Genomic DNA, 15,741 nt, shown 5'->3' on the forward strand with positions numbered 1-15,741 from the left:
GATTCTTAACAGCTGTGCCACCAGGGAAGTCCTTCTTGCTTTTTAAAAAAATGTCAGCGCTTCCCTGGTGGCGCAGTGGTTAAGAGTCTGCCTGCCGATGCAGGGGATGCAGGTTCGTGCCCCGGTCCAGGAAGATCCCACATGCCGTGGATCGGCTGGGCCCGTGAGCCATGGCTGCTGAGCCTGCACGTCCGGAGCCTGTGCTCCGCAATGGGAGAGGCCACAACAGTGAGAGGCCCGCGTACAACAAATAAATAAATAAAATTTAAAAATGCCAGGATCCTGGTACCTCACAGCCTTTTCACTTACTGTTTCTCTTTCCCCATATTATCACATAGCTAGTGCCCTCCCTTCTCCATATCTTTATGTAAAAATCACTTGCTCAGTGAGGCATTTTCTTGCTACCATATCTAAAATTCCAGCCATCTACTCTCATCTTTTGCTTCCCTCTTCTATACTTTCTTTTTCTTCTTTAACACTTACCTAGCATACTATATATTTTACTTATGTATGTATTTTTATTGTATCTCTTCTCGAGTATAATGAAAGCTTCATGAGGGGACATATTTTTGTCTTGGTTTGTTCTCTGCTACAACCCCAGTGCCAAGAACAGTTTCAGCATATAGGAGACATATTCAGTGATGCATAACAAATTGTCCCAAACTTAGCAGCTTAAAACAACATCCACTTAACTCAGTTCTGTAGGTCAGAAGTCTAGGCAGGGTATGGCTGAGTTCTTTGCTCAGGTATCAGAAAGCTGAAATCAAGGTGTTGGCTGGAGTCCCCTTCTAAGCTCATTAAGGTTGTGAGCAGAATTTAGTTCCTTTCAGTTGTAGTACTAAGGTCCCCATTTTTTTGTTAGCTGTTGACTGGGGCAACTCATTTCCTAAAGGTTGCCTATTGTTTCTTGCCATGTGGCCTCTATAGGAAGTTCACAACAGTGCTATTTGCTTTCTTCAGGCCAGCAGTACATGTCTCTGACTTCTAATCTGTGACTTCCTGTGTTTGAGACCTCTAGACCCAGATTTAAAGAGTTCATGTAATAAGGCCTCAACCATTCAGATAATCTCCTTTTTGATGAACTCTACAGTTAAGATTAATAACATTAATTATATCTGCAAAATCCCTTTTGCCATGTAAAGTAACATCATCATGGGAGTGATAGCTCGTCATAATCACAGTCCTCCCACACTCAAAGGGGATAGAATTATACAAGGAAGGGCAAGGGTCATCTTAGAATTCTGCCTAGGAGAGAGGCACTCAATAAATGTTTATTTAATGAAGAACAGATGTATTCTTACAGTCCCTAGTCTTCAACTGTTGCAATAGAGAACTGGGACAGGAAAATGAATATTACTAAAAATGCTGATAATGCAGACAAAATGAAAAACAGTCAACTAAAACTAAGTAAAAGAAATAAGTTGGCTTCCAGGTAAATTGAATATGATGTTTTGATCTCTGAGCCCATTTTCTGAAATTCTATAAAATGTATCCAATGACCAAACAATTCTGCTACCGAACAGAGCTGCCTACACAGTTTACTGAGAACACATAGTATTTTCAATTTGACACATTGTTCATTTAGTCAAAAACTGGAAATAGTCCAGATGTCCATCAATATGGAAAAATTGTGGCATGCTCATACAGCTTAATACTAGGCAACAATGAAAAATGGGCTATAGCCATTTGCAACAAGCATGGTTGAATCTTATAATCATGTTGAACAAAAGAAGCTAGTTAAAAGAAAACATTCTGTATGGTTCCATTTATGTAAGGTTCAGAAAAGGTAAAACTCAACTATTTTTTTAAAAATTTTTTATTGAAGTATAGTTATTTACAGTATCATGTAACTTTCAGGTATATAGCATAGTGATTCAGTTATATGTGTATATTCTTTTACAGATTCTTTTTCCTTATAAATTATTACATAATATTGGGTATAGTTCCCTGTGCTATATAGTAGGTCCTTGTTGGTTATCTATTTTATACATAGTAGTGTGTATATGTTAATCCTAGCCTCCTAATTTATCCCTCCCCCCACACCCCTTTCCCCTTTGGTAACCATAAGTTTGTTTTTTGTGTCTGTGAGTCTTTCTGTTTTGGAAATAAATTCATTTGTATCTTTTTTGTTCTTCTAGATTCCACATATAAGTGATATCATATGATATTTGTTTTTGTCTGGCTTACTTCACTTGGTATGATTAAACCTAGGTCCATCCACATTGCTGCAAATGGCGTTATTTCTTTTTTTAATGGCTGAGTAGTATTCCATTGTATAGGTATCTAACATCTTTATTTATTCAGCTGCCAGGGGACACTTAGGTTGCTTCCATGTCTTGGGTATTGTAAATAGTGCTGCGGTGAACATTGGGGTACATGTATCTTTTCGAATTATGGTTTTCTCTGGATATATGGCCAGGAGTGGGATCACAAGATCACATGATAGCCCTATTTTTAGTTTTTTAAGGAACCTGCATACTGTTCTGCATACTGGCTGCAGCAGTTTACATTCCCACAAATAGTGTAGGAGGGTTCCTGTTTCTCCACACCCCCTGCAGCATTTATTATTCATAGACTTTTTGATGATGGCCATTCTGACCAGTGTGAGCTGATACCTCATTGTAGTTTTGATTTGCATTTCTCTGATAATTAGCGATGTTGAGCATCTTTTCATGTGCCTTTTGGCCATCTTTGTGTCTTCTTTGGAGAAATGTCTGTTTAGGTCTTCTGCCCATTTTTTGATTGTTTGTTTGTTTTTTTGATATTGAGCTGTATGAGCTGTTTGTGTATTTTTTTTACTGAAGTATAGTTATTTTACAGTGTTGTGTTAATTTCTGCTGTACAGCAAAGTGATTCAGTTATACATATATACATTTTTTTATATTCTTTTTCATTATGGTTTATCATAGGATATTGACTGTAGTCCCCTGTGCTGTATACAGTGGGACCTTGTTTATCCATTCTATATATAGTAGCTTACATCTGCTAACCCCAACCTCCCACACTATCCTTCCCCCCAACCCCCTCCCCCTTGGCAACCACCAGTCTGTTATCTATGTCCGTGATTCTGTTTCTGTTTCATAGATAGGTTCATTTGTGTCATATTTTAGATTCCACATGTAAGTGATATCATATGGTATTTGTCTTTCTCTTTCTGACTTACTTCACTTAGTATGATAATCTTTAGTTGCATCCGTGTTGCTGCAAATAGCATTATTTCGTTCTTTTTTTATGGCTGACAATTCCATTTTTTAGAATGTGTTTGAGCCTGTATGACTATCAGTCTAAAGCAAGTAGAGGGACTTCCCTGGTCGTCCAGTGGGTAAGACTCTGCACTCCCAGTGCAGGGGGCCCAGGTTCGATCCCTGGTTGGGGAACTAGATCCCACATGCATGCTGCAACTAAGAGTTGACATGCCGCAATGAAGATCCTGTGTGCTGCAACTAAGACTGGGCACAGCCAAAATAAATAAAATTTTTTAAAATAAATAAATTAAATAAATAAAGCAAGTAGATATAGGAAGGGGTTAACATACTCAAAAAACAGGGTGACCACAAATCAAAAACACAATAGATTCACAAAAATCAAAAAGAAGAAAACACAAGCATAAAATAAAAGGAAATTATCAAGCCACAAAAAGAAAAAGAAAGGAACAAAGAAGAAACAGAATTAACTGGAAAATAAGGCTTAAAATGGCAATATATACATATCTATCAACAATTACCTTAAATGTCAATGGACTACATGCTCCAATCAAAATACATAGAGTGGCAGATTGGATAAAAAACCAAAACTCAACTGTTGTGTTGGAAGTCAGGATAATAGTTAACTTTTGGAAGTAAGAAAGGGATAGTGATTGGGAAGAGGCATGTGAGGGGGCTTATAGGGAGTTCATAGTGTTCTATTTCTTGAGTTGAGTGGTGATTACATGTGTGTGTTAACTGATAATCCATCAAGCTATACAACTTTGACTGGTTCACTTTTCTATATATATATTATACTTTAGTGTTTTAAAGTTTGGGGGTTTTTTGGAAAGTATAAAAATTTTAAATTTAGCATTTTAAGAAAGTACTTAAACACTTTCAATTGATGTTTTACCTGTATGGATTTAATAAGGGTTAAAGTAAGCATGAGAAAAATTTTAAATGTTTATTTCTCATGCCTAGTCATGGTCTCTCAGTACCTGATAAGTTCAGTGGGGGAGCAGTGTTTCTGAAGTATATTTGTATTTATTTTGTATTACACAGTTAGGCTTCTAAATTCTTATATTTGTCTTCTTTTATTTTTACAGATGTGGAGAGATTATTCCCAAAAGAGAACAGTTTAATGACCTCTCCATTGACCTTCCTCGAAGGAAAAAGCCACTCCCTCCTCGTTCAATTCAAGATTCCCTTGATCTTTTCTTTAGGGTAAATAATATCTTTTGGTATTTCCACATAACTAAATTTTATATATCATAGATAATTGTATTTGAAGTTGGTTTCTTTAAGGCAGAGTTTTGACAAAATAGTTGCAGGGGAAACATGAGAAATATTTATAAATAGTATTTTTTAGGAGCTTGGTAAATATGGTTGTTAACTGATTGTAGATGAAAATTAATTGCTCAAGTAGATTATACATCTAACTCAACAGCAAGTGTTTTAGACAACCTTAGAAGCATTTGTTTGTAAACAAATAATATGAAGTGACATATGCTAAAATTGGGTAATGTGAGTCAAAATTGGAGACACTATTCTAAGTTAGTATACTAAGCTCTGAGGAATGAAAAAAAATACTTTTTGCTTCTCCTTAGGTTATATGTACCATGTTAGAAACAGAAAGGACAAGTCATGTTTATTCAGAGCTATAGATAAATGTTTGCATTTGTGTTATACTGTTACAGATACTCAGAAAGTTTCTGGGGCATAATTGGACATGTTGTGTAGCAGTCCTTATAATTGATGGCAGTTTGCCATCTGTATAATAGTGGTTCTTGTTTTGTTGTAGCAAATGGGCAGGGTTGTCATCCTAAGATTTAAAAAAAAAAAAAAGACCTCTGTTCTTGAAATGATGAATATTCAGCTCCACCCAAGGATAAATATTCTGCTTTTCTTTTTGTTTTAGTCATTCCTTATAATTCCTGTTATTATCGTAGAATTTGAAGCTTTTCCTGTGTATCTTTACCCCCATTTTTTAAGGATTTCTTGTTTCAGTTTTCTCTAGGTAATGATATCCACCCCAAACTTTGGTCCTTTTAGAGCAGTTGTTCTTAGTGGGCTGTCACCAGAAGATTGAGTTCCATTATAAGAAAGGGGTAGAGTTACACCTAACAGACCAGGAACTCCGCCTAACCTGAAGGTGATCTTATCTCTGCTATGGCCAAATGTTAAAATCTGGATATACTCTTGGCAGTGGTTCTTGTGTATCCATGGGGAAAAGGTTGAGAATCTGCTACTATAGTTTAGTTACTGTCATAAATTGAGATGTTTCCTTGGTAAAAAAAGGAAATTAGGAATTCTGAAACAGGGCATGATATTATAACTATATTTTGAGGATTAGGTCTTAATTTAGTAAGGCTTATGATTCTAGACACAAAATTTAAACTGGTCGGAGTTGTCATTCCACTGAACTAGTATGACTAGAGAAATTAGCATTTAATGGGGCAGTGCTAATTCAACTTTATACTTTATTTTTCCCTCTTGTCTTTTTACAGGCAGAAGAACTTGAGTATTCCTGTGAGAAGTGTGGTGGGAAATGTGCTCTTGTCAGGCACAAATTTAACAGGCTACCCAGGTAAAATTAATTGGCTCTTCAATTTTTCTTCTTTAAAGTACTTACAAATATTACTGAATAAGTGAGGCTTATCAGATGGATTGGTAAAGAAGGTCAGCAAAGCTGAGATATGAAGAGGGTAGAGAATGGAAAGCTACAATTCTCTTGTATAAGAAAGGAAGAAGATTTGGAAAGTTGAAGAAGAGAAGGAACCTGAGAGTCCCAAAAAGATGGCAACAAGAGAACGAGGCTGATGAGACTTTGGAATAATGATGGGGACTTACTAGAAAATTTTTAATTCAGTAATGTGTAACACTCAATTATAATTTGTTGTGCATGTACATTTTATAGAACTTTTTTTTTTTGGGTACGTGGGCCTCTCACTGTTGTGGCCTCTCCCGTTGCGGAGCACAGGCTCCGGACGCGCAGGCTCAGCGGCCATGGCTCACGGGCACAGCTGCTCCGCAGCATGTGGGATCCTCCCAGACCGGGGCACGAACCCGTGTCCCCTGTATCGGCAGGCGGACTCTCAACCACTGTGCCACCAGGGAAGCCCATATAGAACTTTTTTATAAGTGGAGAAAACTTTTTATTTCTCTCTTACCTTTCTCTAGAGAATGTGCTACTGAAATAAGAATAGTTCTTGTCAAAAGTCATCTTAAAAAAATTAATTTTCACCATCAAACATAAGGGCTGTTTAACACTTCATTTATTTTAATAAATTTATTTATTTTTGACTGTGTTGGGTCTTCGTTGCTGTGTGCAGGCTTTCTCTAGTTGCAGTGAGCAGGTTTCTCATTGCGGTGGCTTCTCTTGTTGCGGAGCACGGGCTCTAGATGTGCAGGCTTCAGTAGTTGTGGCTCGTGGACTCTAGAGCACAGGCTTATTAGTTGTGGCACATGGGCTTAGTTGCTCCACGGCATGTGGGATATTCCCAGACCAGGGCTCGAACCCATGTCCCCTGCATTAGCAGGCGGATTCTTAACCACTACGCCACCAGGGAAGTCCTGTTTAACACTTTAAATTACCATTTGTTGTTATATAACATCCATTTTTTGGTAAACTATATAACATTGAAATAAATAATTTAGGGATTTGATCCATTATCAATACCAGTATTCTAAAATTAGTTTTCTTGTCTGATGTGTTTTGATTTTTTTTCTAGGAACATTATTTTACTGAGACCTCCCAATTAATAATTAATATCTACCCAATGCCTGTGTTTTATTTTTATTTTTATTCTTAGTACCTAGCACAATGCCTAGCACATGGCAAGTATTCAGTAAATGTTCTTTGACAGATCTTTAGTTCAGCCTAATGTAGTCTTTAAATCAAAAGCTGTCTAACATGGTTAGTTACAGTGATCTCTTCTTACCTGTAAGAGAGCTACCTCTATTATGTATAAACTAATAATGTTATCATCTCCTGTTTTTCAGGATCCTCATTCTTCATTTGAAACGATATAGCTTCAATGTTGCTCTCTCACTTAACAACAAGATTGGGCAGCAAGTCATCATTCCAAGATACCTGACCCTCTCATCTCATTGCACTGAAAATACAAAACCACCCTTCAACCTTGGTTGGAGTGCACAAATGGCAATGTAAGTCCTTGAGAATTTCTTTCCCTTTTGAAGTAGAAAGGCTTTTAGTATCTGATCAAAAGAATGACTGAACTACATAACATGACTCCAGGTAAAATCAGACCAAGAAGGAGATTTTTATTTTGCTTTATTTTGGGACTTCGTGCTAAGTTTTACCTGATTTAAGTAATTGAATAAAATGCTTAAACAAAAACTTTCAACATATATTAATTGCCTTTCATAATAAATTACCTTTTCCGGGAGTGCTCCTTACTCTTTTAGATCACTAGAAGATAGTTTGATACATTTGGGGAATATAAACCAAATTTGCATGATCGTAAGAGTCACTTGAACACTGAAAATACTGATTCCTGTGTTTGTTCCTTAGGAGTTCTGTTTCAGCAAATCTGATATAGGGCTGGGGAATCAATATTTTTAACAAATGCCTCTGCTGACTCTGGAGTATGCAAACTTGAGAAACAGTACATTAAATATTATGCTGGGACCCCCAAAATAGATTGTGTCTTCATAAATGTATTATTACCAGTTTGAGCAAAGAACTTCAATGGCTCCTCGAAATTTTTCCTTGAGAAAAGAAGTAACTTTTACATTCTATTTTGCGTCATCATGAATGCCAGGAAAACCTTAAGACTTCTCTAAATGTTGCTCTTTCTTCTGCGTACTTGCATTACTTTGGAGCCATATATTGTAGTTCTTTTTTATACTTGAACACTAGTTTGGTATAATCATAAAGTTCTAGAGCTTTAGAGGTGAAAGGGATTTTAGAGATTTTTGTCTTTCTTAATTTTACAGAGGAGATCCAAGGAAATTAAGTGATTTTCTTAAGCTCATACAGTTAGTAACTGGAAGAGCCAGGTCTCTTCATTGACATGGAATAATAGACATTACAGAAAGCAAATGAACATTTGCTAACATGAATTAATGAAGTTTTGTAAAAATTATTCCCCTTGGATTAATAATTGAAATATATTCTACATCATGTACGTTTACACCAAAGGCCTCAATAAGTCAATAACAACATGTTCCCAGAGAATCAGTGTTTCTGGATTTTTCTCTTATGGCCTTTCATTAGAATAGATGTTTTTGCTTGATGGAAACTGCCCTCTACTGGTGGAGCTAGTATTCTTTCTGGCAGTACTTTCAAACCATTAGCCAAGGCTGTTTAATGATCACAGGCCTGAAACCAGGCTCTCTGACTCGGTGATATGATAGCTTTAAGATTTTGAACAAATTCCTTGACCTGTCTGTAGGGAAAATAACAGGGTAGTTGTGAACATTAAATGAGGTAATACACAAGAGTTCTTACTACAGTGCCTGACATCTAGTAAGTCCTCAATAAATGAGAGCTATTGTTATTTTATTGCTTAAAAGAACTGAGACAAAGAGAATTTCCCAAGTTGTTCTCTTTATATTGTATTTGACTTCGTTTTCAATGTTGTTTATTTAGATCATTAGATAAGGAAGAGCCTAGAGAAAGTATTTTGTTTTCTCTTTTGGCCTCTATTGTTAGTTTAAAAGTATTATAATTGTTTGTTTTTCAAGAGGATATATAAGGGACTATAATACAGAATAATCATTTAATAAGTTAAATATATTTTTAGTAATAGTAATTGTATACATATATATTTTCTAATTTTCTGATAGTTCTAGACCATTGAAAGCCTCTCAAATGGTGAATTCCTGCATCACCAGCCCTTCTACACCTTCAAAGTGAGTTATATTTCTTGTGTACCCAAAATTTGTATTTTTAAGGATTTGGCTTACCCTGATTTCCAAGATTATCCCCTCCCCTTTTCTTATTGTTTCTCTTTTTGCATGATAATTGCTCTGCATTACTGTACTTTGGAATTTTCCTGAATATGCTTTAAACTGTAATTTAGTGAGTATCAAGTTTTTAACACTGAATCAAGTTCAGATGGTCCTCTCAAAATTTTGTTTTAAAACTTCTTAAATCATCTGTTGTATGTAATATTTTCATCCTACAACTCTAGAAATTGACTAATGATGAGGGATTTTAAGGATTGAAGGGTTAAAATAACCCCTACTGGTATAAAAAGCACCATTCTTCAAATATACACATGGAGATCCCAAAATATCTTTTCACCTGTTGCTAGCCAGTGTGGGACTTCTTGTCTTAGACACTGAGCTGGAGCTATTCTGAAAGGGGACAGGAAAACAAATACACATTAGAATGTAGCTATTCTACAAATGTTTTTTGCTTAAGACCAAAAGTTTCTCCAAGAAGGAAACAAATACTTTTTTTTTTAATATACCTCCTCTGTGATTTGACTAGAACCACAGTTCCTGATTAGACAGGAACTAAATGACTTCGTTGTCATTTGTCTTTAAAATTAGTTTTTCTAAAAATTTGATGTCCCAAAGTACTTTTAGAAAAGAGACACTTTTGTTGTTTAAGGGCTTTTGGGGGGCTTATATAACCATAAAATGACATTTGGGAATTGCTATTTTCTTTTCCTCCTGTTAATTATTTTTCAGTGCAATTAAAACCAGATGACTAACTGACTAGAAATCTGAAATGGTACCGATATGAATACTCTTGCCCGTTCTCAAGATACAAATGAGCAATACCACTTGGCTGCTTAGAAAGTGAGCAAGTGATGCATTTACAGGATGAATATTTTTCCTTACTACAGGCAAGCTGCCTTCTGTGAATATAGTAACTATTAATGGAATGCACTCTTTATGTACCAAATCACTATAGCTTCAAGAAAGAGATGGTTTCATTGGGCATCATTTTACTTGGCATGGTCAATCTGTTCTCCAGGGTCTTACTGCTATGAGAATTTGAGAGTTGGTCAATAAAGGATGATTAGGCCCTAGAAGACCTGTCATGCCGATCAAACTTAAAAGAGGCTGAGCTATGAACCAGAATATGATTGGTTCTTCTATAATGTCCTTTGTCACATTTGACCCTGGTATATTAGTAGCCAGGTGTCACCCTCCTTCAGCAAAGTATTTACATGGATAAATAAATCAATATGTTCAGTTTTGCTTGGTGAGCATGAAATCAGAAATGAAGAATTAAGATGGCTAATTGGCTATTTCTAAGTTATATTAACCCTTTTTGAACACATATTGGGAGGCTATTCAAGTGTTCAGACTGAAGTGCAGTGATATCCTGGCTGCTCTCAGCCAAAGACTATGGTTGGGTTTATCACTGACCACTTGCCTCTTTTCTTTGATCTACGTTGCTACGCAATCCTCCTGATTTCCATTGTGGCCTCTTATTTCTTGGTGCCATCATTCTACATGTTTATTTACAGTTTTCACATTTAGATTATTGCATTTTCCAATTTCCATTTTACATTTTTTTTTTTAGTACAGCATATGAATTTATGTTAACCTTCATCAAAGAAAATTTGTGCTTTTTGACCTTTACCACTTTTTCCTTTAGTTTATTTTCAGCTCACTTAGAAGACAACACAGTAACACCTTACTTATCTGGTATCATTGAAGAATAATATTTGATATTCCAAATAAATGAATTTTTATTAAACTGAAGCTTGTCCTTATAAACATTGCCTTTTTAATTTTAATCTTTAAAATGTTTTAACCATTTTAGATGGTTATATCTCTGTAAGCTTACAGAATTCCTTATATTAAATAAAATAAAATACACTGCAGATAATTTAAATATATTGTAATTACTTAAAATTGGCATTGTAAATATCAGTTATCACACTGTGTTTTAATATGATAATGCCCTCAGAGGCTCTTAATTCTTATAAGACAGTTTACCTTTACATTAAATTACTTTATAGTTCTTTATTGCCCTTTTTATGGTTATTCTCTCTCATTTCTTAGCTCTCATTTCTTGATGAACTTGCTACATTATTTTATACACTATTTCCTGGGGAAATAGGGTCCCTGCCTGAAGAGTAAAGTTCATGGGCTTTGAAACTGCTGCCTTCCTCAGAGGAGTTTTTTTTGTTTTGTTTTGTTTTGTTTTGTTTACTTTTAAGTTCCTGTGTTCTAGAAGGCAGAGGTTGCCAGAAGTTGGACCTACATATAAATGGATAAGTGGAATGTTACTGTTAATTTCAAAGTACATGGATCATAATTTAAAAGAGCAAAAATTAGTCCTCATGCACTCTCTTGTCAAAAATGTATTCATTGCTATGTCTGCATGCATTCAGTAAAGTACTTGCTTTATAAAGCCAGTAACAAACTTCTTTGGAGTTGATCATTAAAAGAAAAAAGGCACAAAGTGATTGGTTTACTGATAATATATAATAGCGTAAGAATTGTCTGATTTTCAAAGCATGGCTCTTTTGGAGTAGGGCAAAGGTAATTCTTAAATATACCTCTTTTCATATATCTTTTTTTCTCTGTTAAATCATTCTCCATAATGGAAAAGCTTTTTGTTTTAATTGATATTTATACTTCAAAAAAATAACAAGGACAAATGTTTATTTGTCAGACTTACATAGGGTTTTTTTGTTTGTTCGTTTTTCTTAAATTACAGGAATTTCACCTTCAAATCCAAGAACTCCTTGGCTTTATGCCTTGATTCAGACAGTGAAGATGAGCTTAAACGCTCTGTGGCCCTTAGCCAGAGACTTTGTGAAATGTCAGGCAGTGAACAGCAGCAGGAAGACCTGGAAAAGGTAAGTAATTTCTCGCCAAAATATCTGACTGTCCAAACAAATGCCTTTCATAACCAGCATCAGCAAACTTAATAAATACACAGGATGGATCATTTCTTGTGAATGAGGATTTTTCAGATGTACTCTTAGCACCTTTCAGTATGCAGTATGATATTATTAACTGTAGTCACCATACTGTACATTACATCCCTGTGACTTATTTATTTTATAACTGGAAGTTTATACCTTTTTGCCCCTTCACCCATTTCACTCACTCCCTAGCCCCCACCTCTGGTAACAACCAATGTGTTCTCTGTATCTGTGAGCTTAGTTTTTTTGTTTGTTTGTTTTTTAGATTCCACATGTAAGTGAGATCATACATTATTTGTCTTTGTGTAACTTATTTCCCTCAGGGTCCTTCAGTGATGTCACAAATGGCAAGATTTCTTTCTTCCTTCCTTTCTTCCTTCCCTCCCTCCCTCCCTCCCTCCATCCGTTCCTTCCTTGTTGCTGTGCGTGGGCTTTCTCTAGTTTCAGCCAGGAGGGGCTACTCTGTTGCGGTGCGCAGGCTTCTCATTGCGGTGGCTTCTCTTGTTGCGGAGCACGGGGCTCTAGGCGCGCGGGCTTCAGTAGTTGTGGCGCATGGGCTCTAGAGCGCAGGCTCAGTACTTGTGTTGCACAGGCTTAGTTGATCTGCAGCATGTGGGATCTCCCCAGACCAGGGCTCGAACCCGTGTCCCCTGCGTTGGCAGGTGGATTCTTAACCACTGTGCCACCAGGGGAGTCTCTATCACTTTAAACTACAAGATTGCTATATTTGTAGGCATTCTGGTTTCTTCTAAAAGCAGCTCTATTCTTCAGGATTCAAAATCTTGCAGACTAGAACCTGGTAAGTCTGAATTGGAAAACTCAGGATTTGACGGAATGAGTGAAGAAGAGCTTCTAGCAGCTGTTTTAGAGATAAGTAAAAGAGAAGCTTCACCACCTCTCAGTCATGAAGATGATGATAAACCAACCAGCAGCCCTGATACTGGATTTGCAGAAGATGATATTCAAGAAATGTCTGAAAATCCAGACCCTGTGGAAACTGAGAAGCCAAAAACAGTCACAGAGCCCGGTAGGTTTAATGAAAATAAACATCTGTTAAACAGGCACAGCTGTGTTCCAAAGCTTTATAGTAACAAATGACTTCTACATAATGGGAGGTGAGATGGATCTGAATAACAGAGCTAATAATATTTTTGTGCTTTTTTTTTTCTAACAGTTTAAAAAAATGAGAAGCAAATATTGTGAGTTAGTATCCAGAGGCTAGTGGTAAAGTATGCCATGTCCCTTTAGGTGTACATCAAAAGAAAAGTTAGTATTCTTGTGCATTTAAAAAATGTTTGTGTCAGGGCTTCCCTGGTGGCGCAGTGGTTGAGAGTCCGCCTGCCGATGCAGGGGACACGGGTTCGTGCCCCGGTCCAGGAAGATCCCACATGCTGCGGAGCGGCTGGGCCCGTGAGCCACGGCCGCTGCTGGGCCCGTGAGCCATGGCCGCTGAGCCTGCGCGTCTGAAGCCTGTGCTCCGCAACGGGAGAGGCCACAACAGTGAGAGGCCCACGTACCTCAAAAAAAAAAAAAAATGTTTGTGTCAGTTTTTGGTCACTTTTTTCACACCACTGCTCTCAGAAATTTGTGTAATTCTTCATTTTTGTATATCTGAACTTATACCAAGTTTTAATGTATAAATAATTTAAGTTCTCCATTCTTCTTTGGGTTCATCCCTTCATAATGGTGGCAAGACCACTGAACTAAGAGGGTCTTGGGTGTCTAGTCTTAGCTATACCACCTACTAGTTATAAATTTCCAAATAGGTAATTTAACCTCTTCGATACTCAGTTTTCTTACCTCTGTATGGGGAATCTACCAGACCTACTTCAGATAGTTGTGGGTAGAATGTTAGATAGTATATACATATTATGTAAAGCGCTATACAGATAAAAATTATTTTTGTGGTAATTTTTACTCATATTTTGTTATTTCTCAAGCTATCACTTCAAACAACAGAGCTGAGCCTCCTTGCCTTGCACTATGGGTGTTTTAAGATTTTTTAAGTAGAAAATTTTCACTTCCTTTTCCTGGGGCCAAGTCTAATATTTTCTCCTGATATCTTTAGTATCTATATCTTTAGCATCTGTATCTAGGTAGCTAGCTAACGTGTTTCCGTATATCAAGCCTAGGATTTTGGAGATGAAGAGAATAGTAGTATATCACAAAATTATTTTCTGTATTCTTGGGGTTGTTAGGGCCTCCTCAGTTTTGAATTATTTTATGTGCAAGTAAAATAAGAGTATTTCCTCAATTTAACTGGAAACAAAAAGCTGATGATTTTTGTATATAGATGTTTCCTTTTTTTTCTTTTTTCTTTACACCTTTTTTTACCTCTTGATGCAAGTACCCTTATGAAGTCCCCTTCTCTTACTAAACTTACAATCACTGCCCTTGGAAGTGAATCCTAGATACTAGATCATTTCATCAGTAAGAATTTCAGTATCACTAAAAGATAAGAACTCTTTTTACAAAAACCTATCCTCCATATCATTATCATACTTTAAAAATCAATAATAATTCTAAGGAACGATCAAATGTGATCAAACCCTCCATAAGGTTTTATTTTGAAAGTTTCAAATCCAGAGAGAAATTGAAGAATAAAACAATATACACTTTTATACCCTTCACATAGATTCATTAACATTTTGTCACATTTTTTTCTCTCCCTTCCACACTGCCCCTGTGTGTATGTGTAGTTGTGCAGCAGTTACCCCAAAATTAGTGCTTTACAACAACAGTAATTTTAATATCTCATTACTGTGGATTGACTGGTCTTAGCTGCTAGTTTTTTCTGCTCTGTGTGATGTTGGCTGGGGTTTAACTGCGCTACAACATCCAAGATGGCTCACCTTGGCACATGGGTTGTGTTGGTTAGAAGGGTCAGCTGAGCTGGCTAGATATCCTCTCTGTTCTTCTGGTCCCCTCTCCCTGGCCATCTCCCTTCCCCTCTTCTCCTCAGCTTTTCATCTCTTCATGTAATCTCAGGGCCTCTCCCTTCCTGTATGGCCTCTTCAGCATGGTAGCCAAACTTCTTACATGATAGCTCAGGGCTCCCAAAAGCACAAAAGAGGCTGCTGCCAGGCCTCCTTAATGTATAGGCTCAAAATTGGGACAGAATCAATTCCACCACATTTCATTAAAGCACTCACAGGACCTGCCCAGATTCACTGTGAGGTGGACCACACAGAGTTAGAATACCTGTAGGCATGGTTCATTGGAGGCCATCTTTAGAGATTGCGTGTGCGTGCGTGCGTACACACACACACACACACACACACACACACTCTTTTCTTAATGGAACCATTTGAAGTTGCAGGTATCATAATACTTCACCCTAAAATACTTAAGCCTGACTCTCCTAAGTACACGGAAGTTTTCCTATATAACAATTGTCATACCTAAGAATATTAACAGTAATTCTATATGTAGTTCTAATATATAGCCCACATACACATTTACCCAATTATCTCCAAAATATTTTTTACACTTTTTAAAAAATCTAGAACCCAAAGCTTACCCCCTGCATTTGGTTGTTAGGTCCCTTTAGTCCCTAGTCAGGCCAATTTTTCTTTGAAAGACTCCCATTATGGATTGTCCTACTATTCTTTTAAGTATAAGCTGGGTTTTTTTCCCCATACCCTAAAACTTCAGAGCCTGGAGATGGTTTTTTCCTTGTTGCTCATTGCCAT

General features: G+C 36.7%; 1 protein-coding gene across 6 annotated transcripts in view; it reads left to right on the forward strand.

The window, feature by feature from the left end:
- Positions 1-15,741, forward strand: part of USP37 (ubiquitin specific peptidase 37) — a 90,305-nt gene that overhangs the window by 52,732 nt on the left and 21,832 nt on the right. For all 6 annotated transcript variants that reach the window (XM_060016114.1, XM_060016115.1, XM_060016116.1 and 3 more), the window contains 6 exons: positions 4,292-4,409; positions 5,693-5,772; positions 7,188-7,352; positions 8,997-9,062; positions 11,839-11,980; positions 12,821-13,076. In XM_060016114.1, coding sequence (XP_059872097.1) covers positions 4,292-4,409; positions 5,693-5,772; positions 7,188-7,352; positions 8,997-9,062; positions 11,839-11,980; positions 12,821-13,076 — 827 coding nt within the window. The remainder of the gene's footprint in view (positions 1-4,291; positions 4,410-5,692; positions 5,773-7,187; positions 7,353-8,996; positions 9,063-11,838; positions 11,981-12,820; positions 13,077-15,741) is intronic.

Source organism: Delphinus delphis, chromosome 7 (assembly GCF_949987515.2).
Source record: "Delphinus delphis chromosome 7, mDelDel1.2, whole genome shotgun sequence".
NCBI lineage: Eukaryota > Metazoa > Chordata > Mammalia > Artiodactyla > Delphinidae > Delphinus > Delphinus delphis.